Source organism: Siphateles boraxobius, unplaced genomic scaffold (genome assembly GCF_051911475.1).
Source record: "Siphateles boraxobius isolate OS27281-9 unplaced genomic scaffold, OSU_SipBor_1 53, whole genome shotgun sequence".
In the NCBI taxonomy this organism is placed as follows: domain Eukaryota; kingdom Metazoa; phylum Chordata; class Actinopteri; order Cypriniformes; family Leuciscidae; genus Siphateles; species Siphateles boraxobius.
The window spans coordinates 13,517,718-13,545,518 of record NW_027509175.1 but is presented as its reverse complement, the minus strand read 5'-3'; the positions used below and the strand labels follow the sequence as shown (position 1 = coordinate 13,545,518).

The 27,801-nt window shown below is 37.0% G+C and overlaps 2 protein-coding genes across 9 annotated transcripts in view; both read left to right on the top strand.

Moving 5' to 3' along the window:
* Nucleotides 1-8,834, top strand: part of kpnb3 (karyopherin (importin) beta 3) — a 28,252-nt gene extending 19,418 nt beyond the window's left edge. Inside the window, exons 22-26 of the mRNA XM_077205408.1 lie at nt 107-229; nt 5,615-5,834; nt 6,769-6,997; nt 7,074-7,215; nt 7,902-8,834. Coding sequence (XP_077061523.1) covers nt 107-229; nt 5,615-5,834; nt 6,769-6,997; nt 7,074-7,215; nt 7,902-7,988 — 801 coding nt within the window. The 3' untranslated portion in view covers nt 7,989-8,834. The remainder of the gene's footprint in view (nt 1-106; nt 230-5,614; nt 5,835-6,768; nt 6,998-7,073; nt 7,216-7,901) is intronic.
* Nucleotides 8,835-10,560: 1,726 nt separating this feature from the next.
* The window catches only part of farp1 (FERM, RhoGEF (ARHGEF) and pleckstrin domain protein 1 (chondrocyte-derived)), an 88,616-nt gene continuing 71,375 nt past the window's right edge, over nt 10,561-27,801 (top strand). For 6 of the 8 annotated variants that reach the window (XR_013195443.1, XR_013195442.1, XR_013195441.1 and 3 more), the window contains exons 1-2: nt 10,577-10,756; nt 21,219-21,408. Coding sequence is in view for 5 of the 8 variants with exons in the window: in XM_077205406.1 (XP_077061521.1) it covers nt 21,235-21,408 (174 nt within the window). In the remaining 3 variants the exon portion in view is untranslated. Of the gene's footprint in view, nt 10,757-21,218; nt 21,409-27,801 lie in introns of all 8 variants that reach the window. The other 2 variants (XM_077205405.1, XM_077205403.1) reach the window with 2 other exon arrangements.

Sequence of the window (27,801 nt, the reverse complement as noted above, 5' to 3'; positions counted from 1 at the left end):
GTCGAGCTGATACTGTGTAGTGAAGCGCCATAACAGGTTCTGAATGTTTTTTTGTCCCTCATTTTAAAGCTCCTCTTGATCTCCATGTTTGTCACGTGTGTTTCAGGATGAGAATGACGTTTACATCTTGACCAAGGTGTCGGACATCCTGCACTCGCTCTTCAGCAGTTACAGAGAGAAGGTTCTCCCGTGGTTCGAGCAGCTGCTGCAGCTCATCGTCAATCTGATCGTGAGTCAACTCATTCAGGCTTCTGGAGTGTTTCCCGTATGACTGTGTAACGCTGCTTCACTATCATAGTACGATGCATCGTTGAAGGAATCAACTTAGTTAATCACAGTTAACGATGAAAATTGATAAGAATTTAACTATTCCGATTAGTGCTGGGCGATAAACCGGTTCAAACCGAAAACCGGTTTATATTTTTGTCACGATTTTGATTTTGAATAAACCGCCATACCGGTGTTTCAGACGGACCCTTTACAATGTTGCACTTCTAAGCAGCGACGAGTGAGGGTAAACAAACAGCAGTGCTCTGTTACGTTACATGGACGATGGATGCGGAGCGCATTATTGTAGCGCGAAAGTACATTAATATAATGCGCGAGCGCGAATCTCTCTGCTCGCGCGCGGAATATAATGTGCCGCGCTTTCAGATACACGCTGCTCTTATTAAAATATGTCTATTTTCTCTGGGCTCGCTCAGAGAATCCTGCACTTAAAACGTGTTCAGTGCAATCGCGAATCTCTCCTCTTCCCCAGCTAACAATTTTAGGTTATAAGAATGTTTTCACAACGTTCCCATTAAGTTATAAAAACGTTAACGTTATTTCTGAATGTTCTAGGAACATTCAAAATGTCCAGTTTTTTAGACGTTGTATTAACGTTATTTCTTGGTTATAAGAACTCCATTCAAAACATCATAAGAACGTTATATAAACGTTGTATTAACGTTCTTGCTTGGTTATAAGAACATCATCCCGTTATATAAACGTTGTATTAACGTTTCTTCCTGGTTATTAGAACGTTAAGAAATAAAAATTTTAGGTTATACTGGGCGCTATTCTATTCTACAATATTCACTAATGACAGTAAAATAGACCATCCTAAGTCAATTTACTGCAGTAATTCCTCTCTCAACCAGTAGAAAATGCTTTGAACACCTGATTATGCATGAAAAAAAAAAACGTCGTAAACCGGAAAACCGGCATAATTTTGAAAAAAAACGTGATATACATTTTTGGTCAAACAGCCCAGCACTAATTCCGATTCCATTATCGATATTGCTTATCGATTCTCATTGGGTGAGGGAATAAGTACAAGTTTGTTTATATTAACTTATTGAACTTATAACTTAACTTATTTGTTTGTTAATTAACTCGCTGACAGCACAGAGTATTAGGGGTGTGAACCTACACTGGTCTCATGGTTCAGTTCGATTACGATTATGTCATCGATTCAATTCGATATCTCGATGCATTACATGCACTGCATCCTCAATTTTCAATTTTACTTCCAAAGTGATGTGTGTGCGTGTGTTCGCCTGTTCGTGAAGTCGCAGTGACAGAAACAGTGAGATTCCAGTTTAAGTTTCATGTGATTAAAGTCTGTTCATGCTGTGTGTGGCCAAATGTTTCTGCATATTGGAGGTAGTTGAGTGTGTGTGTGTGTGTGCGCGCGTCTCATATGAGTGGGCGTGGAGTTCCACGCATCTCGTGTGTGTGTAGAGTTTGCGTGTATGTGCGTGAGCGACTTTAGGTGTGTCGTTGTGCATTTCAAATGCATTTGTTTGAGCATTCAGCGGTGTACATGTATGTTTGACTACTTGGTATACGTGTTTCATATATGTGTGCGTGAATGAAGTTTGAATTAAGCCCTTCATGGCGCATCATATTGTCGTCTTTTCGCATAAAATGTAACCAAACTAGAGCGCTTCTGCCTCGATGCCATGTTTGCTGCGTTCTGAACCAAAACAACGCAGCGCCTGTGTGACATCATGACAGATTTGCAACGAACGGAATCGTTAAGCAGGCATACTAACGTTTCCATGGAATTGGTTCACTGGGCACCGGTTCTGAAGAACAACCGGTTCTCGATTCCCATCCCTAATCACAATATTGTCGCAAATTGGACGTTCAACCACGTTGGTTAATGTCACGCTGGTGGAGTGATTAGTAAGGGATAATGTACATCCAGCTGGTTGTTCTCTCAAAATAAACCCCGACAGGGTGATCTTGAACCGCCTGAAGGGGGTTTATTCTGACAGAACAACCGGCTCGATGTACATTATCCCGCTTTTTACACGGCTACTTGCCACATAAGTAAATGGTTAGACACGAAATATTGATCTGTTTTGAAATTTTATTTGCTCTTTAAACGCAAGGCATCTGCGGAGAGCAGTTGGAGCGCGGCAATTTCAAACTAGACGGACATTCAAGAGATGGGTTTTACAGTCATAGCATTTCACCAAAATTATGGAGATAAGAGATGTGCAATATGATCAAACGAGGGGCCTCTAACGAGTGCTGAGTAATCCCTCTAAAACGGAGTGTACCGCCAGCTGGCGCCACCTAACTTCGATAAAAAATAATAATAATATTTTTCAAAAATATTACCTTGATCAACTTAAAATAGGTGTCATTTGAAAGCTTAGAGTCTGAAATTTACAAAGGAAGTTATAAAATTGACTACATTCAAAGTAGTGATGAGTTATTTGCTGATAAATAGAAAAAAAGTTTTCATAATTTATGAAGTAGTACATACTACAATATGTCAAATACATCATACAGCTCAGATAGTCATGTGCCATATGTCATTTGAAAGGTCTCAATTGTTTCGGGCTTTTTACTAAACTTGAGTGAGGTTTTGTACAAGAAGCCCCTCAAGAGACCATATGTGAATCAGATAAGGATGCATAATTTAAGGCACATTTCCGTTCGTAACTTCATTAAACATACTCCGATTGTGGGAAATGACGCATCATTATTTACAGCAGATTCTTACGATTAAAATGAGTCTAAACTTAACATAATCCATCACTCAGAACTAAAGATATTCCTCATGGATTTCTACCACAAAGAAAATCCACAGACGCACGTAGCCAAGCAAGGTAGCTTAGACTTGGCCTTTTCACTCGTATCTTCATGAAAGATACATCGATCATGTAAAATGACCTATCGTTATTTACAGCAGGGGCTCACGATTAAAAAGAGCCCAAACTCAATATATTCCATAAATCAGATCTAAAGATATTCCTCATGGCGTTCCAACACAAAAAATACCACAGACGTACCTAGCCAAGTGTATACTGGTGAAGCACTCGCGTTGGTTTTTCGCTTATAACTTCATGAAACATGCACAGATCGTAGGATATTGCACAACATTATTTTCAGCAGACTCTCACGATTAAAAAGAGCCCAAACACAGCATAATCCATCACTCAGATCTTAAGATATTCCTAATGGAGTTGTAACACACGCACCCCCACAGGCGCACATAGAGCCTTGTATATAGATGGAGCACTAATGCCGCGATTTCACTCATAACTCAATGAAGCATGCATAAATCGTGTAAAATGGCACATTATTTACAGCAGATTGTTAAGATTAAAAAGAGCCCAAACTCACCATAATCCATCACTCAGATCTAAAGATATTCCTTATGGACTTCTAACACATGACATTGCACTATGCGCACCAATGAAGTAGCAGTAGCAGTGATGCTATGTTGTTTTGATGTGACGTTTCAGCTCATAACTCCATGAAACATGCATGGATTGTGAAAAATCGAACATCTTTATTGACAGCAGATTCTCACGATTACAAAGAGCCCAAACACAACATGATCCATTTCGTTGATCACGAGATATACCTCACGAAGTGATGCATGCTTGGCTAAAAAACATGTCTCTCATCTTTCCGGGATGCAATGTGTTTTCCAATGTTTCCGGAGCCATCCGTGCTTTTTTCAAACGTGGGATAACACAAAATATGTATCATCTTAAAGCTTAGAATCTCAGCTTTTTAAAGCATCTAACAACTTCGATCAACTCTGAACGAGTGCTGAGTAGTCCCTCTAACTCTGAGGCCACCGCCCGTGGAGGCCACCTGGCTGCGAAAATATTAATTATCATATTTTTCAAAAATATTGCCTTGATTAACACAAAATAGGTGTCATTTGAAAGCTTAGAGTCTGAACTTAATAGTGAATGTAGCCAATTTGAACATCTAAGTATTGCTTAGTTATTTGCTAATAAATAGTAAAAAAAAGTATTTTAGAGATTATGAAAAAAATAAATTCTCTGTACTGCAATGTGCCAAAAACATAATACAGCTCATGAAACATTCACAGATCGTTGAAAATGGCACATCATTTTTTACAGCATACTATTACAATTAAAATGAGCCCAAAATGAACATAATCTATTGTGTTTATGACAAGATATTCTCCATGGAGGAACAATTTTAAAAATGCCCATTAGTGGGCGTCAATGACTGAACAAAAAGCCTGTCTTGGTTCCAAATGCTGTAACTTTTGATTCCTTTATCCAATCACCACACAATTTTATCCAGATGCAGCTCACATGTAGAGTGAATTCACCAAAAAAGAATTTTCCACCTACCTTATTTCCTTCCTGAGTTATTATGTCAAATAAGAAAGATATGCAAAATCATAATAAAAATTATATTTATTTTTTGTCTTTTATCAGCAGTTTCTCGGCAGGAAAATGTCCAAATGTAATTTATATTTTCAAAAAATTTGAAAAGTGTTCTATCAAACAATACCTCCCTTTTGACTCTCCTTGTTACAGTTTTGGAGTTATGAGTCTGTACTTTTATGCGTGTCTCTCAGACAAAACAACTCAAAAATGGCTTCAGTGCTTAAAAGGTTAAATAACTGTATACAAAATATTGATTTACTGAGTTTTAATATTCTATTAGCTCACCAAATGCAAAACTTCCATGAAGAGAAGACGTTCCTAGCAGGCGTACTTCAGTCACCCGGATGAGCCTGTGTTTGTTATCTGGGAATAACTTAACACTGGATGGCGCTATTGACCAATCAGAATCAAGCATTCCACAGATCCGTGTAATAACTACTTTTATGAATCTGTTTGAGATCAAATTAAGTTTGCTATGGATTACAGACATGGCATCTGAGGACTAATTCTCAATTTCCTCAGTTATTTTGCTTTATTTCCAGATTCAATAATAGGCTCGTTCTTACATAGTCGAGCACGTTCACACATGCACACTCTTCAAAAACGGTGCTTTAAATCTCTTGACAAACTGAAATGCGTAAATGACATTTGTATGTATTCTAAATATAAGATCTAGATTGTACTGAATGTCACCTTGCTTATTTTGCTCAATATAAGGATTTATTGAGTCCACATGTCATGCAAACAATAAACGGTTTTTAACCACAGGTCGAGAGCTGTCCTTCCAAACACAACTTTGCGATGCTGTTTGTGTTTCCTGAAACCGTATTTCCAACGAACAGACTCGTTGAACATGTGTCCATAGTTGGCTAACGATGCTTTTGGGAAACGCACCCCAGAGCGTCAGTTAAACTCTGCTTGTTATTAACGTTATCCTCATGTTGTGTTCCTGACAGTGTCCACACAGACCCTGGGCCGACAGACAGTGGGGCCTCTGCATATTCGATGACATAGTCGAACACTGCAGTCCATCGTCCTTTAAATACGCCGAGTGCTTCCTGCGGCCCATGATGCAGTCGCTGTGTGACACGAGCCCGGAGGTCAGGCAAGCGGCCGCTTACGGTGTCGGGGTCATGGCTCAGTTTGGAGGAGAAAACTACAGGCCTGCGTTCACAGGTGTGTGTGTGTGTGTGTGTGTGTCCTCCGTTGCTGCACTTCAAGCTGAAAATAGAAATTGCACATTTAGGGCCCTAGAAAGTCAAGTTTAATTACATTTTTAGTTAGTCAAGAAGCATATCTATTTAATTGAAATGAGACTTATACAATAACAATTTAATTGGAACGAATTATGCTTTTTAATGGCTAAAATTAAATTGTAGTAGTCAATAAGCAATCTAATTGAAATAATTATTTTAAAGAAAATTGTAAATTTCGTTATTACAAGTTTAACAAAGTTATTTTTCCCAAATTCTTTTTTAATTTTAATGGTTTAGTCTGAATTAATTTCAGTAATGGGGGCCTATTATTTTCAGCTATTCTGTTGTCTTGGATTTATGATTTTAATAAAATTATATCAAACTGTAGTAATCAATTCAATTACATTTTCAAAGATTAAATCATTGTTTTATGCCCTTGTTTAAGAAATATAAGGATTCATTATGTTTGGGCAATTAAAGTGATGCAAATTAGTTAATATTAAAACATGGAATCAAATTCTGAGATTCTTAAAGATTTAACTAATTATTATGAGTATTTAAGTATATTCTACTGTACAATAGTAATATATCTGTCAGTTTTGGTGTCTTTGTAGTGAAGATCTTTTGCTTTCTGTGTGCATCTGATGAAAATGAAATCTGTTTTCAAATGAAACGGTGAAATGCAGTTCATGTTCTCGTATAGTGAGACTGCAGATGCTGAAAACACCACGTGCTTCAGTGTGTGTGTAGTCATTCTCACAGAACATGCAGACTCCAGATTTAAATGGCAGTCTTTTGCGCTTTAATTTTAACATGTTCCATTCGTGACTTGATTCCATCTGTGTTTTCTGGGTCGTGGACATCATTGGGCCTTACGTCAGTGTTTATATTGAAGCATGTTGTCATTGTTTCAGAGGCCGTCCCGCTGCTTGTGGGTGTGATCCAGTCTGCAGACTCCAGAGTTAAAGAAAACGTCAACGCCACAGAGAACTGCATCTCGGCTGTGGCCAAAGTCATGAAGTACCGCCCAGAGTGTGTCAACGTCACTGAAGTCCTTCCCCATTGGCTGTCCTGGCTGCCACTCAACGAGGATAAAGAGGAGGCGGTCCACACGTTTAACTATCTCTGTGACCTCATTGAAAGGTGAGTGTCTGTTGCCTGATGTGAACTCTGGGAGTTTTGGATGCCGGTTTGAGTTTAATGTCGTTTCCTCCCGCAGTAACAATCCCATTGTTCTCGGACCTGATAATACAAACCTTCCCAAGATTTTCACCATAATCGCTGACGGCGTTGCCAATGAATCGATTAAAGGTGATGGCGACTGCAGCAAACGATTGGCCAACGTTATTCGTCAAGTACAAGTGAGTTTCATGTTATTTTAATATGAACAAACTGCTTTATTACAGGCACAACCTTAAATTAATGCAGAAGTGCAAAATTCTAGAAATAATGCTTTCAGCGCGGGATAAGCATTATGCTTTTGTTATATTGGTGTTTACAGATTTTAAACAGGATTTTTACTGTTTTCATGCATTAAATATTTAAAATAATTAAAGCAATGACTGTTCAAACTGATGGTTTCTCTAATCGGAAAGCCTCTCTTTTAAAATGTTCAATTTATCTTGATAAAAGTGCATCAAAGGGGTGATTTGAAAATATGTATATTTTAATCAATGTCACTTTATATGGAAATATTGTAAAATGTTTTATACTGAAAACATATAAAAGCATATATTGTATATGTAATATCTGATTTTAGTCACCCTTGTCATGTTGCTGTATTGACGCATTTAAATCACATTATCTTTGTTCTTTTAAGTCTTATCAATCAGTATTATAATACAAGTTAACATTTCAAATTTAAATCACAAATACTGAAAATTAATTAATCCATTTCACAATTTGTAATGGATAAAAGTCTGCCATTTCTGAGCAAATACACATGCATATCCTAGTCAAGCTTGACTTTTTTTGGCTCTAGGTTGTCCCAAGCAGAATTTGCATGATATTTCAGAGTCAAATACGTGACTGTGCTTGATGTTTTCAGGTTTCTGGAGGCCTCTGGACGCAGTGTGTATCAGCACTCAATGAGACCCAGCAGAAGGCCATCCAGGACCTCCTGAACTCGGCCTGAGTGAACGAGCGAAGCCTTAACCCTGTAAAACAGCCCATCTACTGAGGATTAAAAAAAACTTTGCACCTGGAATTCCACATCTAGATTTTTGGCCCTTTCCCTTTTTCGAACAATGAATGGTCATGTGACTTGAGTCTGTGTTGGGCCTCTGAGCCGCCTGGACCTAATATCTCAAAGTCTTTAACAACCGGGCCAAGGCTCCAGCTCGTGTGTGTGTGTCTCACTTCAAAAAGGGCCAACGGCTTCACAAACCCTCATCTTGAGTCGATGTGGGGGGGATTAGGGGTATGAAATGAATCTAACCGTCATCCATCGTAGTTCTTTAAGAATTTCTGGTGTAGAAATTGTGCTTTTCTCCCTTACGAGATCAGTTATAGTTGTTTTGTCACAACTCGTGTGTCTGTCGATCCTAGCCGAAGCTGTTTTCTACGACTCGGAGACGAAGTGTCTGAAATGGACTCGTGTTGGTTGAGCTCGAATGCAATAGAGCGATGATTCAGCGGTCTTATCGTCGACTTTTTTGTTTTCTTTCAGGTTTTTGTTTTGTTCTCTTCGACGCCGGTCCCGAGGGCCGGTGGTGATGTTTGGGAGAGATGGGCATGGGTTTGCTCCTCCTTTGCTCATGATGTCCGTGTCATTGGCTCTCTTAATCCATGCAATGAAATAAACAACATGGGAAAACCGGGACTCTGGGTTCAGGGCTTCTGATATGAAGGAAATGCAAAAGTCTGAAGCCAGTTGGCTTATTGGTGGTCACATATTCATGGAACATTTGTATGATATTCAATCTATCCTGGTTCATCATTTTACAACACTTTCAGTATTAAAGCTGCAAGACATGATGAACCCTGCGTCAGTGTTTCATTTGTCTACATGCAAAGGAATCCTGTTTGCTTATTTACATTCAATTCAATTAAAATGTGAATTTATAACGTTACATTAATCCAACTGAACCAAACCTCGACAGTTAGCAGTAATTTTCTCACTTAAATGCTTGTTTTTAATCATAGTTTGCAAGATGCAGAAACTAGAAGCTGTTCACATTGGTCTTTTATGGTTTTACAGCAGGAAATAGATAAGTTATATTGGTTTTACAGCAGTAACTAGAGAAAAAGATTGAGTAAATAGGAAAAGATGTTATCTTGTCACCATCAGTGTTTATGTAGTTTTCAGAAGTACATCTAAAGCTTGTGCTGCTTTTCTCCAATACTGGGGTTTGACCAAATAAACTTTGTCATTTACTTAAGATAAAGTAAAAGTTCTGTCCAACAGGAATATGCACAGGATTCGAATTGGAAACATTAATAGGATCAAATAAAGATGAATTTTAGATGTTCTTTTGGGCAAAAGTAGTGTCAGAATAATGTTTTGGAATATTTAAAGACTTTTTCTTTTGTTGTCATACAAGTTTAATGTATCTGATAGTAGATCATAGCTGGTTCTAAACTATTATTTCATAATTACAGTACCAATGGACTGAAAGTGTATCAGTCCTCTGGGAGCAGTGTTGGGAATTTATGCACTTTATTGGGAACTAAGATATCTAGTTTGTTGGGTCCTTTTTGAATAATTCCTATTTCAATATCCCAATGTATTACACAAAATCTGGTTACACTTTATTTCAATGTATAGTTACGCTGTAACAAACATTTAAGTACTGAGAAATATTAAGTAACTGCATGTATGCAGGCCTACTTTATGGTTAAGATTAGGTTTGGTTTAGGGTTAGTTGCATGTAATTAAGCATTTTTTATAGTTATTATAGTAACTACACTAAATAAAGTTACCTAAACTATCAATAGTAATACATTTTTAGACTAAGTGTTGCTTCCACAGATTGTTTGCGCTGTTACTCATCACCGTACTTTATAAAACTTATACATAGGATTTTATGTTCCTAAACGATTTATTTGAATTCCTTTTGATGTCCTACCATTTTTAAAACGTTCCAAGAACGTGTGGACGTTACTTTTGAATGTTTTATGAACGTTCTGAAACAAACATTTAAAAAAAAAAGTCTGACGCACGTTCAACTAAATCCTTCAGAAAAAAAGTTCCATGAACGTTAACGTTTTGATTACATTATTAAAGACCGGATATCTTTGAACAAACATATTACGGTTTCTGGAAGAACGTTTGTCAAAGTTCTGATAATGATCCCTGTTAAATGGTTTTTGTACCATTTTGCTTACATAGCCATTAACCATATGTTACAAAAAATACTATGGCAGTACAATAGATGGCTACTGTGATGGTATCAGATGATAATACTACAGACGTCAACATTTGAAGTGGATCAAAAAAAGTTCAAAGTTGTCCTAAGACAAAATCGGGCATTGTTCAAAATTCATATAACTTTGATGAAAGGTTTTGATTCACTTCATATGTTGACTACTGTATATAAAACCCGCGGCAACAGTGTAAAAAGCACAATTTCGCGGGAAAACCGCGGACTTGGCAACACTGTAACCAGGGAAAGTTTGAAGCGTCCGCCAGGTGTCGCTGTTCTCATCAGCGCTGTGTGAGGCTGTAGTGCGGGTGTTGGAGGCTGGAGGCGGTGTTTCATTGTATCAGTTCAGTTCGGGATCAGTCCTTCAGTCATGGCGTCCGGGAAGACGGTGGATTTCAGCGCTTCCCGCAAATAACCGCCGATAAACTGATTCTTCGCGACTCCAGCCGCTGCTCGGCGTCTTATTTTCGCGGAATATCGTTTAACAACGTAGTAACGCATATATCCAGTCACAAGGAGTATTAATTCAGCAGTAAAGGTAAGATTCTGTGAAAATGTATTGGCTCGCTATAAACCGGCAGCGAGCGAATAAGAGTTACTATTAATCTTACGATCGCCGGACACGCTGATATATTGTAGCGGTTTCCATGGTTACACGATTAAATCTCACGAGCCTCCGCTGCTGCCACGCGTCATATCGTACGTTTCCACATCAAAGATTTACTGTAGTGCTTTACCATAGTGATCTTCTGTACTTTTACGTTTAACAAAAATACTATGGTAATACCATGTTTTGTTGTATCTTTCAAAAACTGCTGTGGCGGTGCCATGGTATTGTTAAATCACCACTCTAGATTATTTAAATAGCACTCCAAAGCACTTACAAGAATGCATTGGTCCATATCCAAAACACAGCAGTATCCTTGTGTAATTGTGGCATGTTTTTTTGAACTTGTATTATCTCAAATACCTTGGTATTATTTGATAGCATCACTATGGTATTACCACAATACAGTTTTGTAAGGATCACATATTTTCCCCTCAGCCTGTTTTTTTCCCCCCCAAACTAACGTTAATGCAACACAGCATGGGGTTATTGATGTATGCAATTATCAAAAATATCCCAGAACCAGGTGAAACATCAATATTTACATTTTTTTTTCTTATTTGCTTTATCTTTTCACTATAAATTCATAAGAGCAGCAGTGATGTATTTTAAGTGGGTGTGCAGGTAGTCATTTGGACTTTATGGGATTTCCCTGTCACATTAATTCTTGATGCCAACACACACACACACACACACACACACACACACACACACACACACACACACACACACACACACACACACACACACACACACACACACACACACACACAGTCAATGCAGCTTAACCCACTAACATCTGAACCTCAAGGATTACGCGACTAACCTACATCCATCGACTGCAAGTACACTACTCACAACAATGAAATCCTTTTAGCAAATTGACAATGTTAATTATTATTTATTATATTAATATATTAAGTATTATTTAATGTTTGAGTGGTGACTTGTACCAAATAGTAACAATAAATGTAAATATGGTGGTAGATATGTTGGCAGAAACTCCAGTTATCTTCAGTGATCTTGATAAGTAAACACATTGACTTGCACATTGTGGTAGTTTAGATGTTCTGGGTGGTGTGTGCCATGTTTCCCAGGGTTGTGGCTGGTTAATAGATGGTTAGTTAACAGAGCCACCTAGTAGAGTAATAACACACCTCTTCTAATTTAAGGTATCATTCAACAACACACAAACTAGTAGTGCGCATTAAGTACTTAAGTCAGTATGTCGTGGTTACTGTTAAGGACCCTTGCTCACTACACATTGGGACACTGATGGTGACATGGCAACATCTTCATTGTACAACGAGAACTCAATCCGGCACTGTTTTCTTTGCTGGGAACATCCAGAGCGCCGCGACAAAAAGCCACTTCTCATTTAGTGCTCGAATACTGAGGTGAGTTCTCTTTCACGTCGTCTTGGGCTTGAACGGACAAATGCACACAAAATTATGTCAAAATATCCTTGTAAACAGAGTGGGTATCTAAAGTGATCGTAAACAGTTGAGAAAGAAAACTCGTGTGTAACAGTATTTTGGATCCGTGCATTAGCTTTTAAAGTGATAATAGCTTTATATTCCTGCTGTCGGTGTCATTAATGCTAATCAAAGAACAAGAGGAAAAGAAAATCACTCTCTGATCTTGACTGAATAACTTTAGTAACGATTAATCTATTTTATTTTAAAAAAAAATGATGCAGTATTATTTAACATTTTGATTTCAATTTCTGAACTTTGTTTAGTTCTATTTATTTGTGCTAGTGCTAATTTGCTTATTTGTTCTTATTGTATTACTGACTGTATACTTGTCTTTAATAATGTTTGAAATGTATATTAGTTAGTCTAGTTTATTACTTAGGGCTAGTTGTATTTTTTTGTTTGTAAACAGGTATTCGGAGTATTCGTGGTATTCAACTGCAACAGGATGTTTGGCAGAAAGACAGAATAAATACCTATGTTTGATATCTTTGACTTTTTTTAACCACATTGAAATCGAAACTGGGAATTGATAAGAATCAGAATAGCAGAATCAGAAGTGGAATCGAAATATCTAAAATTCAAACAATACCCAACCCTACTGATCAGTGTCCTGACTACTGAACTAGGGAGCTGATTGAGACGCACCCTTAGTTTTAGCTTCAATAATTCTCTGTATTGTTTGTACTTAGCCGATATGATGAGTGCCATACTTATTGTGTAGTACGAGTCTGGGCCAGCGGTGTGGATCCGTGCCTTCAGATGTGTGTATGTTGAGTCGGTCTCAGTGAACCCTCTGTTTCACGTGTCCGCTTCGCTGAACACATCTCTGGGAACTTTCAGGCAAACAAGTTGAAAGGCAGGTTAACTAGTTCAGCGAGCGTGAGTCTGGGAACGAACCCTCGCTGCAATGATTGTTCCTAGTTCACTTTTCTGTCTCTGTTCTCTATAAAGGGTGTGTGTGTGTGTTTGTATAGGATGGAAAAAGAAAGATTTTTGTATGATCGTGTTTAAATAAAGTAACTGTTTTGGGAAGGCATGAAATACCTTTTTTTATTTTTAACCAGGCGTGTCCTTTGAAGTGAGCCTCTCCTTAATCGTTCACTCTGTCAGGTTGAGTTTGTAGACATACAATGAAATGTGTTGGTTTGCACTTCGGTTTTAATGAGACTCAGATTCAGAAGTACTTCCCGTTTCTTCGTGTTTATCTCTGCATGTGTGACGATCCTTCTGTGCTTTGCATGCTTCCTACTTTGTGCTTCCTTAGAGTAAAAGTTTCCAGTCTGTGGCCTTTTTGCAGAGGTTTCCCTTTCACTCATTGTTTATCAGCATTCAGTGTGAGAGTTTTGCATGAGAAACTGTTAATGGTCAATTATAGAAAAACAAGCTGTCTCAAATCTCAGCACTGCAAGCGGACAGGGTTTGAAACATGCATAAAACCCACTCACATATGCCATAGCAACACCCTAGTAACTACATAGCAATGGGCTTAAACCACTCAGAATGCCTAATCAACCACATAACATTCCAGAACACACTGGCAAAATCCCAGAACACCCTAGCAACTACATAGCAATGAGCTTAAAACTCTTAGAATACCTTAGCAACCACATAACATCCCAGAAAACCCTGGCAACACTCTAGCAACATCATAGAACACCCTAGCAACTACATAGCAATGAGCTTAAACCTCTTAGAATGCCTTTGCAACCACATAACATCCTAGAAAACCCTGGCAACACTCTAGCAACATCACAGAACACCCTAGCAACTACATAGCAATGAGCTTAAACCTCTTAGAATGCCTTTGCAACCACATAACATCCCAGAAAACCCTGGCAACACTCTAGCAACATCACAGAACACCCTAGCAACTACATAGCAATGAGCTTAAACCTCTTAGAATGCCTTTGCAACCACATAACATCCCAGAAAACCCTGGCAACACTCTAGCAACATCACAGAACACCCTAGCAACTACATAGCAATGAGCTTAAACCTCTTAGAATGCCTTTGCAACCACATAACATCCCAGAAAACCCTGGCAACACTCTAGCAACATCACAGAACACCCTAGCAACTACATTGCAATGAGCTTAAACCACTCAGAATGCCTTAATGACCACATAACATCCCAGAAAACCCTGGCAACACTCTAGCAACATCACAGAACACACTAGCTACTACATAGCAATGAGCTTAAACCTCTTAGAATGCCTTAATGACCACATAACATCCCAGAAAACCCTGGCAACACTCTAGCAACATCACAGAACACCCTAGCTGCTACATATCAATGAGCTTAAACCTCTTAGAATACCTTAGCAACCACATAACATCCCAGAAAACCCTGGCAACACTCTAGCAACATCACAGAACACCCTAGCAACTACATAGCAATGAGCTTAAACCTCTTAGAATGCCTTTGCAACCACATAACATCCCAGAAAACCCTGGCAACACTCTAGCAACATCACAGAACACCCTAGCTGCTACATATCAATGAGCTTAAACCACTCAGAATGCCTTAATGACCACATAATTTTAATTTAATTTAATTTAAGTTTTTAATTATCTTATATTTGTTTACCATATACTGTGTAGCGCTTTGGGTTGGAGAAAAGCGCATTACAAATAAAATGCATCATCATAACATCCCAGAAAACCCTGACAACATCACAGAACATCCTAGCAACTACATATCAATGAGAATACTCTAGAAACTACATAGCAACATGTTTAAACCACTCAGAATGCCTTTGTGACCCCATAGCAACACCCTAGCAACTACAGCAATATGCTTAATGGCACAAAAACTTAGCAACCACTTAGAACACCATAACAGCTGCATAGCAACGCCCTAGCGACCACCAAAATGTCCTGGCAGGCGTCCAAACTGCCTAGCAATAAAACGCAGATGCCTTTGAAACCTCCTAGCAAACATTTGAAAATCTCACTGTAATTTGTAGTATTGTTTCTTGATCCTCTAGAATAGATTGCGTTTCACTGACTGTACAGCTCTTAGTACGGCTGATCTGATCTGAACACAGTTATGTGAACGTGATCCCTTGTCTTTATGTTTGTACGATTTCCTTTGGGAAAGATTGTGTTCTGAGACATGAGAAAACATAAACGAAGTGTGAGAAAGTCATGTTGATTCTTCCTGCAAAAGAAGGTCAACCTGTTGAACCAGTATCAGTGCAGTTCATGTGCGTTTCAAACCCATAAACCAGATTAGTGCATGGTTAAAACACAAGCTTTACCCAACAACAACAACAAAGCTTTTCCCCCTTTATAATTCCTGCACATTTCCAAGATGAGCTGTTAAAAATGGGTGAACTAAAGATAGCACACAAGGAAGATTAAATATAATAGCCATGCGTTCGTCATCATGTTTCTGTAAGTGGGTTTTAATAGCTTTCGTTGGAATGGAAATCCAGTTCTTTATACGAGTTTGTCGGTGCCGTTTGTGTTTGCATTGTCCTAGTGAGGGTTTGCTAACACAACCAGAGCTGCAGACGTTCAGTGGTTAAGGCATAAATTAGGGTTTGGGCGGGTAATGGAACTGCTAGCCGAGGGGGATTAAAGGCCCCAGAGGAGCCGCTTCTCAATTACTCATTCACTTTAAATGTGTGTAACCAGTAACTTCGGCCCGGGACAGGAAAGAATGACCCCTTTATTGCAGTGTTTGTGATTGTGGACGGCCCCTGGAGCCTGTTGGTCTCTATCCCGCTCATCCTCTTCTCCATGCTTCTAGTGTCTATTATTCCTGCTCAATTTCTTTATTCCTTTCTTTTGCTTTTGTCAGCCATTATTGCTGTTGATAACCGTGCCCAGTTGGTCGTGTTAGTGGTAAATGAGCAGTAAATAAGGCAATCTGTGAGATTATTGACTGCTAACTAACTAACCCTGTTTGGGTGAGTAACAGTAGTTGTTGTACTGATATATTAATCAGACAATATTTTGCCAATTACAGTATTTGTATAACTAATTTACCCATGTGTGAGTTCAATAATCTACTGACAAACTTGTTTCTGTGCAATTCTGTGTTCAGAAAGTTGTGTAAAATAAGTTTTTAAATAAACGTGTATTTTTATAAAAGTACATTTTGTGAAATAAGTATAAATTAATGAATTATTTTTTATTTGATTTATGTAGATGTATTAATCTAAATAATACAAAATAGATAAACATGTTTTTTAATTTATTTTAATTATATTTATAATGATGTATTATTATTTAATTAATAAATAAATATCTACTTAATAGTTTTTATTAAGTTAATTTTTGTACAAGTATTTTTTATTAGTTTTAAGTAAATTGTGTAAAGTTATTTTTTATATTTTATTCAATTTTATGTTAGTTATGTAATGTTATAATATTAACCTTAAAATATTTCAAAATATTAGACGCATAATCTCCTTTCATCATCTATATCACTCCTTTCTGTCAAACAAAATGTCAAACTGTAGATGGAAATCAATATTAAAATGTCATTTTCATCATCATCTTCCATCACAGGAAGTGTTTGTTACAGTGAACATCTCACACTCCCTCGTTCCCTTGATGAATAAAGCCTTGTGAACGTCTGATAAGCTCTATTGATCATTTCTCACCTCATTATCATCACATCCACTGGATGTACTGTTGTCAGTGTCACGATAGACTCAGATGTGTGTGTGTTGAGGAGATTCCAGTGCTGTCGGGGGTTTTCTGACTGTGTGTGATGCTTGTTAACCTGTCGGGACTCGTCTCTATAGCTCACATCAGAGCACAGAATCAGATCTCAGAGATTCAATCAGTGCTGGAATGTGTTTATTTCTGCTTCTGGTTAGTGTTAGTGAACAAACCACTCACTATTGAAGTTTAGTCCTCTTTGCGTCGCCCTGCGTCCATTTTCTTTATAGTGGCTTAGGTACACTGTTTTATTAAAAACTTTAAAAAATCCTCTTTTTTTTTGGTTTTATTATCAATTAATCCAATGTGTTACTTGCTGTTTCTTTGTAATTAGTTGTGAAATTTACTTTATAATAGTTTATAAGTGAGAATTGTTTCCACAATTCTAGATAAACTGGTTTAAAATAGAGTATTACGATTCTCCCACGATTCTGAATAGACAAAATAATGTAATTTACTAGAGGTTCTGACAAAATATGAATTGCTGCAGTCTATTTAAAATAGATTTAATTAATTTGGATCATTGACTTCATTACTGGATGAATCAGTGTTTTTAATCAAATCTCTGGAGTAAATGATTCAATGACTCGTTAATAAAGACTCGTTTCATTACTGGATGAATCAGTGTTTTTAATCAAATCTCTTGAGTAAATGATTCAATGACTCGTTAATAAAGACTCGTTTCATTACTGGATGAATCAGTGTTTTTAATCAAATCTCTGGAGTAAATGATTCAATGACTCGTTAATAAAGACTTGTTTCATTACTGGATGAATCAGTGTTTTTAATCTGGAGTAAATGATTCAATGACTCGTTAATAAAGACTTGTTTCATTACTGGATGAATCAGTGTTTTTAATCAAATCTCTTGAGTAAATGATTCAATGACTCGTTAATAAAGACTCGTTTCATTACTGGATGAATCAGTGTTTTTAATCAAATCTCTTGAGAAAATTATTCAATGACTTGTTAATAAAGACTTGTTTCATTGCTGGATGAATCAGCATTTTGCACAAATCTCTTGAAAGATTCAATGACTCACCGAATATAGACTTCACTTGTTTCATTACTGGATGAATCAGCGTCTTTTGAATGAATGATTCAATGACAAATACATTTTTAACCGTCACTTGTCTCCACCTACTGGTGTAACAATGTAATTGAAACAATGTTTATTTGAAGCGTCAAGTTACTTTTAAATGGCAATTTACTTCATTTTGATCACTACCATTGACATCTGTGTTTATATCTGAACTTTAACTTTTATATGTTTAATAAACTTCTACTGTAAACTGTTATATATTTAATGTTCGCTGTGATCGTGTTTGTCAAAGGTTTAACAGACATAAACAAATCGTTGTCATTTAGGAATGAGATTGTGTGTGTTTGAATCCAGATCACAATATTTTTAGCTGAACTATAATGGTCGTGTCATTTGCATGCTCTTTGAATCACGATCCTCTGCTTTGTCATGTAACAGTGCCGTTCATCACTTGTCATGTTTGTTTCCCGTATTGTAAATCCCCTGTGTTGAGTGAACACAGGAATACGCTACTGTACGTGTTCGTTTGTGCTGTACTTCTGACGTCTGTGTAGAATAATTGAAAGTGTCGTATATGTGAAAAACACTTTACATTGTCATAGGAGACGCTGTTTAGTGCCACAAGCGGATAATTGTTCTCTCATCTCTCTTTGATACACACACACACACACATTTTTTACGTTTGATTACCCCGTGAGGCGTAGAAGTGGCCCATTTTCCATCTGTGATTCCTGGAGTAACTGATTCTCTTGTGTTTGGGCGATATGTGTTGTCCATCGGTGGATATCTGAGAGCTGACTGAGAGAAACCTGTTAATTATCACAAGCTAGAGGGTTGTTGCACTGAATACACAATGATATTGCTTTATACAATAGTTCAATAAACAAGATGTTAATATTATCTAACTGACATTTTAGTCATAATATGGCCAGCTGTTTTCATTCTTTACATGCTTTGCCAATGAAAATAGAAGATAAAAGGAGTGAACACTGACTCTGATGGTTGATTAATCTTGGTTTATATATATGTGTACACACACACACACACACACACACACACACACACACACACTACTGTTCAAAAGTTTGGGGTCAATACGATTTTTTTTATTTTTAAAGAAATTAATACTTTTTTCAGAAAGGACGCATTATATTGATCAAAAGTGACAGTAAAGATATTTATAATAAAAATATTTATTTTTTAATTAAATGCTTTTCTCTTGAACTTTCAAAGAATCCTGAAAAATATGAATGACGTTTTGCACAAAAATATGAAGCAGCACAACTGTTTTCAACTGTGATTATAATCAGAAATGTTTCTTGAGCAGCAAATCATCATATTATAGTGATTTCTGAAGGGTCATGTGACACTGAAGACTGGAGTAATGATGCTGAAAATTCAGCTTTGATCACAGGAATAAATTACACTTTACTATATATTCACATAGAAAACAGCTGTTCTACATTGAAATAATATTTTACAATATAACTGGGTTTGTTTTGTATTTTGAATCAAATAAATGCAGCCTTGGTGAGCAGAAGAGACTTCTTTTAAAAACATTAAAAATCTTAAAACTAAAAAACTTTTGAACGGTAGTGTATATATATATATATATACACACACATACATACATGCACACATCACAATGATATCTTCTCATTTATTATCATAGTTTATAGTCATTTTTGTATTCAGAAAACAACTCAACAACATCAGTGTCAGAACATCTGCCAAATTACTGAGATGGAAAGACTATAAATCTTCAGTTTATGAGTGCTGACCACAGAAATGCTCTTTTAAATAATGTATTGAATAAGCTCTGGATCGGTTCCCGATCGAGGAGGCAGCGCTCTGATTACTTGACATAGAGTGGGACTTATTTTGTGGCGTTTACTTTAATTCTGCTGAGTTCTGTATAATTTAGGCTCTTCAAATGTCTTTCAAATGCCATTATGCATTTCTGCTTCACTGAATTCCTCTAAAAAGTCTTTGAATATTTCAGAGGATGTCCGTAAGAGGGTTTAGATGCAAGTGGACAAATTTGCATTTCATTAAGTTCTCAGTTCTTTAGAAAGAGTGGTTAGCATGAGGACAGAACTAGTAAAAGCTGGTTTTAGTACCTTAGCTGAAAGACTTTCCATCTTTAATGAAAGTTTCTGCTTTATAAGGTGCTTCAATACATATCTGCCCGTTTCGTTGGTTAAATTGGTGTTCTATTGAAGCGCACAAGCTTATAATCCATCATGTTGGAGTCACAGTACGAGATCTGGTTCTTTAGGGTTAGAAATCCCGGATTTAATGCCTCTAAACCCTTCCTAATGATTTCCTAAACCCATAACCTCAGTGTTCTTCAATGGTGAGAGACGGTGGGCCTATTGTCTGATTTTAAGCCGTCACAACAGTAATAAGGATTTGTCGGGTTTGAATGAATCCACATGTTTCCTATGGGATGTTCCCACTGGAAGCGGTGTCCTTTTCAATGCATTTATATGTCCATAATGTAAAATATTTAACTCGCAGTTACATTCTGTTACAAGATAGAAATTCATCATTATTGCATTACTGTAGCGAACATATAAGAAGTGTTTTTATTTTGTGTGCAAGTGTAATACAGTGCAATCACAAACATTTATATCCGGACGGAATTGGTCGAAAAACTGTAATGGGCTCCATTTTATTTATTTTTTACAAAAGTTGAACAAGATTCAGATGGGATTAAAACCACAAAGTTTGTTTTTTATTTGAATGCATTTTTTTTATTGTATTTTTTTGCATTACATTTTAATGCATTGTTGCATTGCATTTACCTTTGCATCTACAAATCTGGCCGACCTGTTGCCATGGGGTTCAGTTGTATGGTTCAGTTCTTCACCAGTGGTGGTTGTTGTAGAGTGGGTTATAACTAACAGCTGTGTTTATGTGGATAATGAGCAGTCAGGCAGAACCAGAGTTAACTTTAAGACCTGTGTGAGAAATTGCCATAGCAGCACAAGTATTTTTCTGCAGAAATATACATTTCAGGAATCATAAATCATCCTTGGCATTTTCCAGGGCAGCACGAGGTTGGATTTCCAGCTGTAAAAAAAGGAAAACTATGTCATCGGCCTGTGTGATCACCGAACCATGCTGCAGGATCTGTGTGTATCCCATATGGAGCGTTTTGGCCGTCATTTAAATGTTGAAATGTCTTCTGTTGTCAGGTGGGTTTGCAGCAGTATGGTGGAGCCAGAGGAGCGGCCCTCGGGGGCGGGGCAGAGGCTTGGGGCCCCTGAGAGCCTGGGCATCAGCACACTGGAGCCCGGCCAGCGCCCCCCCTCCATGCCTCCGGGCAGACAGATCTCCATCCGGGTCCAGATGCTGGACGACACTCAGGAAGTCTTTGAGGTCTCGGTAAGCCACTGTCTGCTTTCTACTTTAGTGCATTTTATTGCATTTTGCTTCGTTCTGTTATATTGCATTGTGTTTTGTTTCATGTTATTGCATTGCGTTTTATTGCACTGATTTATTTTACATTAAAGCATTTTATTTTACTTATTTTATTGCATATCAATTTGCTTTGGTTTTACATTGCATTTTAGTTTTATTTTATTGCAATTTATTTTCTTTCACTGCACTGACTGTTATTTACCTTGTTGCATTTTTTATTTTATTTATTTTACATTGCATTTTAGAAAAAAAATTTTTTTGATTCCAAGACAATAACTTGACAGCAGTGGACAGTGAACGTATTGAGGTCATGTGACAACAGTGTAGCATGCTATTGTTTGAATTGCTTATTGTGTAATGCATACTAATCCATATTATTTAAAATATATATTGGGCAGTAAGCTAATTTTCCATTTTTGAACACAGCCCAGGTTTAATTGTATGGAAAAACCTCTGCATTTCATAAGTATTTTGATTAGTTGTGTATCCCAGCAGGCCAGCAAGTACATACTAAAGCATCTGCTGCTTTCCCCTCAAGTTTCGACTCTTTTTGTGTTCGATTGCCCTCTCGTTTCGTCACTTAAGCTCCCTTGGGAATGGTAATGATGTTGAAAAGCTCAGTCTTGTTTAGGGCTGCAACAACTAATCGATAAAATCGATTATAATCGATTATGAAAATCGTTGTCAACGAATGTCATTATCGATTAGTTGGTCTGCTTACGTCACGGGGAGCGTTTACTGGTACGCACACACACGCAAGGTCTCTCTCCCTCAGGCGCTCTGCCGAGCGCGCGCGCTACAGGTTTGGAGCAGTCTCTGTCTCGCATGATTTCGGGAGTTTGAACTAATTCGCGGGCATCAGGGAGCCGCAGTCAATATGCGGGAGACTTCCGGGATCTTGGGATGTCTGTATTTTGTCTCGAGCATCAGGTTGAGCATCAGGTTGCGCAATCAGTTCGCTCGCAACGTAAGTGATGGATTAAAATAGCGCTACCGCAGAAATAGGTTAAATTAAAATGGTCTTTACAAAGTGAAGCATTAAATACAAAGGCAGTTAATAACAGCAGCAGTAAAATATTGTTTTTTAGTCACTGTAGTCAGTGGTTTTCAGCAAATGCGTGTGCACTAATGCATAATTTCTCCTGTCCTTTACTCAAGCCTGTTAGCTTGCTGGGTAACGTTACCTCCATTCCGTTCTCTTTTTATAGCATTTGTCTACTAAGTTTTAATTGTTTTTCAAACGCGATCTACTGCGGCTCTACGTTCACACAATTGTTTTCAGTCTTTCTATATTTATTTAATCAATTTATCCTTATATTATTCTTTTATATATTATATATAACATATATTATATTCTTTATCCTTATATTCCTTATATATAATTAATTTTAAATAAAAATTAAATGAATTATATATTTTAGATGTTTTTAGTTTGTTTTTAGTTCAGATATTCACATCTGAACAACATGTCAGTGTAAATTTGTTTAACAAAAATTGTGTTAAAACATAATATGTTGGATATCATTTTTTTTAACAATAATCATGTTTGTCAACTTGCCATCAGCAATTATCATTAAAAACAATGCAAATATTGATATTTGTAAAACTCAATGTGTGGCTTTTGCACTTTTTAAAGTACACTTTTACACATAAATACCCTGATTTACGGTTTTATTTAGTTATAATAAAAAAAAAATCTAATTTAATTTCTATCCGATTAATCGATTAATCGAAAAAATAATCGTCCGATTAATCGATTACCAAAATAATCGTTAGTTGCAGCCCTAGTCTTGTTACTCATTGATCGCTACCAAGGGAGCCATAAGCTCCTCAGGCATGTTGGGTAGCAGAAAAGAGAAGAAATTCATCAGAATTCCTGACTGAGATCTCGACAGGAAAATATTAACTTCAGCTGAAAAAAAAAAAAGTAAAAGCAGCGAACAAACTCTAATCTTCCTCAGGTTTGTGATGTGTGTGTAGGGGCCGTTGGATACACACCCTGTGCTCCGCTTATGCCCTGAGGGCCGGTTGTTGCCGGCAGTTTTAATAGTGAGATAAGGCCCATAAAAGCGCTGCATCTGTGTGGAGAAACGCTTCGAGGTGCTTCAGTGTAGACGGTCAGTCTCGTTTAAACTGATTCTTGGTTTCCTGAGGCGATCTAGATCTCCATCCAGACGTGACACCAGATCCCCTGCAGCTTTCGTTGCTTTAGTTCAGTTTATCTGGCTTAATGCTTCAGCTCGGTGTTACGCTTAATTTATTTATTTCCATTATTCAATTTATTTCCAATAATTGCAGATGATTATCTCTAAATCATGATTATATTATATTTGAAAGTGGAATTTGTGATTTTGAGATCTGCATCAGTCAATAAACCTCATAACCTTGTCCATTTAAATGTTATAAGCAAATAAATGGTCAGTTACAGTCTTAAACCTCCCCAAACATCTAGGAAAGTAATCTAGAACGCTCTAGCATCACATAAATCTAGTTCAGTATGTGTCTATTATTATAATGGCCAATTGAAAACCCCTTTGATTGGGTCACTCTCACGTGTCTCTGCTTTCAGACTGAGCCGTAGTAAAGCCACTGCACTTCTCCACATCTCTAAAGTGAACCTGACAGTCTGAGCCACACGTCACCTCACACACACCTCACACACACCTGCTACACTGCACACTCTCTTTGGGCTAGAAGAATTAATAATGAAATGGAAAAAAAAGGATGAAAGACTTTATCTGTTACCCAAAGGCCAGAGGTATAAAATCATAAATATGTATCATACGTTTGTGACTTTGTGGAAACAGACTGTGTGTGTGTGTGTGTGTGTGTGTGTGTGTGTGTGTGTGTGTGTGTGTGTGTGTGTGTGTGTGTGTGTGTGTGTGTGTGTGTGTGTGTGTGTGTGTGTGTGTGTGTGTGTGTGTGTGTGTGTGTGTGTGTGTGCGATGGAGGGTTTTGTATTTCATACACGTTGAGGTCGCTTTTTATGGAGAATAAATTAAAGTATTTTTAAGTTAACATGAAACATGAAAACAACCCATCATACTTTTGTAGTGTCACACATTTGTGAGTGAATCCAGATATTAACTGAGATTTTTAAAAAAAAATATTATTACGGATATTTATTATATTAAACACACACACACACGCACACACACACACACACACACACTGTATAAGGCTGCATCACCTACAACAATAGCCTAAAACCAAAAAAAAAAAGATTTATGTATTTGATTTGCATATAATATTTTTATTTTTAACAAATACTTTTCAGTCATACATAAATAAAAGAAGTCAAGTAAGAATGAGATTTCTGTAATAGAACTAATAAACTTAATGTTTTTTAGATACACAATAACCTGATTTTAAAACAGTATATTTATCATCAATATCCTATTTGTTTCAATCATACATTTTTAACTAAGCGAATCTTGCTTGTTCCAATCAGCCATATTTAAACCATGTTCACACTGGCTAGATTTAACAGATGTATGCTGATTTTAATCCATTTGAATAAAATCTAGTTGAAAATATGATTTAAATAAACCCAAAAAGATACAAATACTTAAACAATGCCATGATTTTTTTGTTTTTGGTCTTTGCTCTTTGACCCTTTAGCCGCTATTCCACCATCGTGCCGAACCGTTGCTGAACCGCTCCATTCGGTGCTGATCCGGTCCAGACGCTACGGATACAGTTTGTTCTGATAGCGGAGCTCTGTGGAATATATTAGAAATTAGAAAACACTTGTTTTCTGTGGATGTGATGCTGGAGTGATCAGTGCTCAGAAACATGCTTAGATGAGGAGCAAAGGAAGCTCCCGCAGTCATTTAGATGAGACGGCCTGATGATCTGTGTTGGAAGATTGTTGTTGGCAGGACTGGAGCATGCTGGGATTGAAACGGGCTGATTTCCTGTGGGACCCAGAGCTTTTCTCTGAGGGTTTGAACTGAAAATGTATGTCTGATTTCATACTGGTCTCAACTAGATTAGCTAGTGCTGACTGGTTTAGAGGAACACATTTGTTTTAGTTTCACCAAAGTTACATCTTTGCCATCTATATAATAAATACATACAGAAAGTTTGAGGTTGGGAGGCTTTTTAAAATGTTTTTGAAAGAGTCTCTTCTGCTCACAAAGACTGCATTTATTTTATAAAAATACAGTAAAATGTGAAATATTATTACAATTTAAAATAGCGGTTTTCTATGTGAATATATGTTAAAATGTAATTTATATTCTGGGATCAAAGCTGAATTTTCAGCATCACCCGTCCCCCCCCCCCCCACCCCCCTCCCGTATTCTTTTAGTAATAGAAATTTCCAAAGAAAAGCATTCATTTGAAATAGAATCTTTTGGAAAATTAGGTGTTTACTGTCACTTTTGATCAATTTAATTTGATCATCCTGGCTGAATAAAAGTCTTATTTTGGAGTCTAGAGCCTAATGTAACATGTGGGCGTCGAAGGAACGCTTGTCATCATCATATTGCCCTGTTGCAGCGTTCAGGATATCCTGTTAGATGGGATCTCAGTATGGAAATCCCAATAGTCTTGGCACAGTTCCTGTTTTCAAGTTCACATCACATTGTAAAATGTGATAAGTTGACTTTACTTATAAAAAGTGAGGAAACCGATTGCCTTAAAATTTCCAAGTAAAGTAGTGTATTAATTTATAGTTGGCACACCTTAATAACATTTGTATAGAAAACGTGTTAATCAAGTATAATCAAGTACTGTTGAATCAAAATCATTACTTGTGTTAACTTCTCATTAGAGTTCACATTACTAGGAAAATATCAGGAAACCGATTGCCTTAAAAAGAGCAAGTAAAGTGAAATAGTAATAGTATGTGGTACTGACAAATGCTTAGTTAGTTAGTAAGTTAGTTCACTTACTTAACTAAAAAAGAAATGTAGAGAGTACTTGATCATTTAGTTTAAATAAAATTTAATGGTTAAAATTGCTGTTGTGTTTTGCATGCTGAATGTTGAAGTCTGTGTGACTCAAGTATGATCAATTACAAGATTGTCACAAATATAGAGAGATTATATAAACCTTAGGACATAAGTGTTAGCAACAAAATTCTAAAAGATCATTTATTTACATGAAATATAGTTACGTTATATATACTTAATTAATTCACATATATATGATAATACGTTTAATTTATATAGCGCTTTTCCTGAGCTCAAAGAGCATAAAAAAATAAAATAATATATATATATATATATATATATATGTATATTCTTTCTTTGACACCAATTAACTGATGTCTTATTGCATCAATGGGAAGAAAATTACATTGAAGTAAATGAAGTTCCAAGTGCCCAACCAAGGGGAACACTAATCACCATAATGGTGACTAAAATATTTTAGGAAAATCAACATCAATTTATGAAGTCAACTTATGTAATTTTCTCTCAAATATTTCAGTTGTATTGACAATCCAACATTCAAGTAGCCTGGCAAGTCAGACCTACATACAGATGTTAGGTCTGAGAACTCACAATTGGCATACCTCAATCCGAGGGGCGGGATAAACTTTTGTCCTTCAAATTCCTTCTGCACGCAATAGGACAGCGCTACAACCAACCAGAGCAACGAACGGCTGTGGCTGAGTGAGTCCCATGCGTTTTCCACCAGGAGCTAGTTGATATATTAAACTTTTGCCGTATCCGGTCGTCAAATCTCCGAACACATCTTCCTTTTTTAAGAATGACTTAAGTGACGGTCTCTTAACTCCAAGTCATCCAGAGTCGCGGCCAAAGACGATTTGAAAGACCGCTGTTCGCCAGCAGCATCTCCTTGGTTTTCAAGTAGCAGGGAAATCACCTATGGAAATAACGCGCAACTCTGCCGTCATTATGTTAAGCCCGCCCACCAACTCTATACACGATGTGATTGACCAGAGTTTGGTTTTTGCAGCTCGAATGCCAACGGAGAGTTGCTAGACCACACTTTGCTGCAAAATAAGTTTTTGCTGCCGCTAGGGTGCGTCTAGATTTCTAGGCTAACATTCAAGATGACTTTGGGAAATGTGTGATTGCAAACAAAGAAGAAGTGGATGAAATAAGTCAAAAGTCCATTAAGAATTTCCCCGCCTCAAAAACCGCACTCAGACCAATCAATGGATCTTAACTTGGGTTTTCTGAGTAAACAAAGCATAGTATGTAAATAGTACAGATTACTATAGAGTTTTACAATTAAGTTAACTAAAGTTAACTAAAAAGTTTTAGTAAGAATCACTGTTGGATTTTACGAATTCACATGTTGTCAACTGGTTTTGTTATTAGATTTTGATCAAACCTTTTCATGAATCAATGGAATTTTAGCCTTTTTTGAGTATTTTTGGAC